The sequence below is a fragment of the Haliotis rufescens genome, unplaced genomic scaffold (assembly GCF_023055435.1).
Source record: "Haliotis rufescens isolate VD_foot unplaced genomic scaffold, xgHalRufe1.0.p SCAF_5, whole genome shotgun sequence".
Lineage (NCBI taxonomy): Eukaryota > Metazoa > Mollusca > Gastropoda > Lepetellida > Haliotidae > Haliotis > Haliotis rufescens.
The window spans coordinates 32,171,626-32,175,100 of NW_025964223.1; the positions used below are offsets into that span (position 1 = coordinate 32,171,626).

The 3,475-nt window shown below is 41.7% G+C and overlaps 1 protein-coding gene across 1 annotated transcript; it reads right to left on the reverse strand.

Annotated features, from left to right (window-relative positions):
• Positions 1-1,648: 1,648 nt before the first annotated feature.
• Positions 1,649-2,899, reverse strand: LOC125373270. The gene has a single exon (XM_048384269.1). The coding sequence runs from the start codon at positions 2,897-2,899 to the stop codon at positions 1,649-1,651; it is 1,251 nt and encodes a 416-aa protein (XP_048240226.1).
• Positions 2,900-3,475: the final 576 nt, after the last annotated feature.

Genomic DNA, 3,475 nt, shown 5'->3' on the forward strand with positions numbered 1-3,475 from the left:
ACGATTTTTGCGGAAACCACATTGAATATTTGTTAGTAAATTATTGGTTTCTAAGAACCAGACTAATCTATTATTTACCATTCGCTCCATGGTTTTACAGACACAACTGGTTAAAGATATAGGACGGTAATTTGCAGGATCTGTATGATCCCGACCAGGCTTTGGTATAGGGACTACAATGGCAGTATGCCACGAAGGAGGAAAATTCCCCGACGTCCATATTTGGTCAAAGATAGCTAATGGTGTTTCTAGACATGATATAGGCAAATGTTTCAGGAGCTGATAGTGAATATTATCAGCACCAGCCGCTGTATCGTGAGCTTGCCCTAGGGCTGTATGTAGCTCATGGAAGGAAAACACTTCATTATAGTCTTCCCCGTTATCAGAGTGAAAATTAACATTTTTCTTTTCCTGTTGTTTCTGATATTTTATGAATTCAGGGGCATAATTAGACGATGACGAATGTTTTGCCAATGTTTCACCAAGTTTATTGGCAATGTCTGATTTATCAGTTAATAACTGATCACCTTCCTTAAGATGGTGAACAGTAGAAGTTGATCCTTTGCCTTTAATTTTTTGTATCATGTTCCATACTTTGGATATAGGAGTACGGGAATTTATTTTGGAGACGTAGTTCCTCCAAGATTGGCGCTTATTTTGTTTATAAGCCCGCCTGGCTTTTGCATTTGTAATTTTTACTTGATCTAAATTATGAACTGTGGGATGTCGGCGGAAGTACTTTTCCGCTTTCTTCCTACACTTTCGTGCCTGTTTACATTCGTAGGTAAACCACGGTTTGCGAATATGAGGATTTGCAGAGGACTTTGGAATTGTTTGATCAGCTATGTCATTGAGCTGATCTGAAAACAATTGAATGGGATCTTCAACATTTTGAAAAGGATGAGGGATTAATTTTGCAGTACACAATGTTTCATACAATGACCAATTGGCCTTTGTAAAATTCCACCTGAATGTGGAGGATTCAGGATTTGGATGTACAGCTTTAAGAATGGTGGGAAAGTGATCGCTTCCGCAGAGGTCATCATGGACCAACCATTCAAACTCATTAAATAGTTCTGAATCTGTGAGAGACAGATCAAGTGCTGAGTATGTTCCAGTGGCAGGATGTAAATAGGTGTTCGAATCATCATTACAGATACACAAATTATTATCAGAAATGAATTCCTCAAGTATTTTCCCTTTATTGTTTGTGGTAACACTTCCCCACAGTGGGTTGTGCCCATTCAGATCACCAAGGATAATACATGGTTTGGGGAGCTGATCATACAGATTTGAAGATCAGATAGTCGAAGCAAAGTAGATGGAGGAATATACAAAGAACATAGCGTTAAGACAATGTTCAAAGTTAAACGAACAGCAACAGCTTGAAGATTTGAATTGAGAGCAACAGGGCTGTGAATCACGCCCTGTCGAACCAAGATAGACGACCCTCCAGTTGCTTTGTCACCTGGGGGGGAATATGAATGATGACAGTTATACTGTCTGATATCAAATTTATCTGTACTTTTAAGGTATGTCTCCTGAAGACATAAAGCAGACGGTTTAAAATCCTGTATCAATAATTGAATGTCATTAAAATTGTTTCTAAGTCCTCTGCAATTCCATTGTATCATATTGAACAATTGAGTCATGGAGGCTCAATTGGAGTTCTCACACGCGAACGTGAGGACGAATTACTCCTACTGTCCTGTACAGACAGAGTTACCTCCATGTCAAGAGGCTCAAAGGAGTTTTGAAGAGATAGTTCTGGGGGCGAGGCTGCCTGAGATGATTGTTTTCTATTTAATTTCTTTTTTTTCTTTTTGGCAAGTGAGCTGTCAAGTGGTTCAGTGCTTTTGTTCTTTTCTGGGACAACTGTGTCAGTCTGACTAGCAGTCTGAGTAGAAGTCTGGGTTGCTGAACTGGTCTGATTATCAGAAGTTGGTGGACTGATTTCAGCGGTTTGAAGGGGCTGATCAGAATGGACCCATGACAGATCCGTTTGGCTTGTGATTGATGCAGTGGCAGTAGAAATAGTTGCAGAACGTGCGGCAGAGTAAGTAAGATGTGATGGAGTAGTGGATTGTTTAGTGAACAGTTTTCTTGCATCTGCAAAAGAAATGTTATTTTCATATTTCATTTTATTGATTTTTGATTCAAGCTGCCAAACAGGACACGACTTAGAAGAAGAAAAATGTTGGCCACCACAGTTAGCACAAACAATGTCCTCCTCACAGTCGTTACCCTCATGGCTGCCAGCACAACGATGACATTTGACAGGTTTAGCACATGATTTAGAACCATGGCCAAAAGTTTGACATTTAAAACATCGGAGTGGATTTGGGATATACATATCCACTCCGATATTAACATAACCAGCTTTGATTGATTGCGGTAAGGAAGAACGCGCAAAAGTGAACAGGTAAGTATGAGTATTGGTGACAACTCCATCGTTGATTCTGGTGAAACGTTTGACAAACGTAACACCTTGATCCTCCAGTTCAGACACAATTTCTTGTTCTGACATATCAGACAGGCATCGAGCTCTGTCCCGAACAATTCCCCGACACGAGTTCAGTGTTCTGTGCACGGACACAGCAACATCAACATTGGCAAACTGAGTAATTGATAAAAGGTTCAGAGATTGCTGTCTCCGTGCACACTCCACAAGTAAGGAGCCAGACCGAAGACGGGTTACATTTTTTACTACACCACAAATTCCGGAAACAGCTTTTGAAATAGCAAAAGGGTTTAGTTTTAACGGTTGATGATCAGCAGCCTCGATCACAAGGAAGCGAGCCCAAGAGTCATTGTTTTGAGACACATTGTCAGTTGAAATATCATTTTCAAGTCTTCTCTTCTTGTCATGACGAGTTGAACCAGGTAGTTGTTGCGCCATAATGAAAGGAATTTATTCAGCACCCCTGTTCCCCACCCGCCATCGAGTGTCAAAAAAGACGATGCTGAAGAGGAAGCCAGTCTACAACACCAGGGTTACAGGGATGGTATACTCCAGTAAATACAACACGAAAAGCTATATTTGTCTACCAAAAGAAATGCCCAGCTGGTTCGGCCCGTGACAGAACAATGGAAACATATAGAATTCGGAGGTTGACATCACCAGATTGGCCCATGAGCCACCGCCTTCTGGCATAGGACTCTAGGCAATAAGGTACATTGGTATAGTTGTATATAATAGATCATCATAAATTATTTGATATGATGTTTCTGAAATGATCTTTTCCATGCACAGGGCATGGCGTGACCAGCCGATTGATAGAATCGGGCCAATTCTACCACCCGTCTAGGCAAAGTAAGGGTCGAAGTGGTGTGTTGGGCAAAAGGAACACCGGTTCCTGGCTCCAATGCCCTCAACCACCAGAATCCCGTCCTCTGCCGACACAGGGGCGCAACCCACGGCAAACGGGCTGCCCACTTTGGTCGCCTCTTACGACCAGCAATGGGGTGCTGTGGA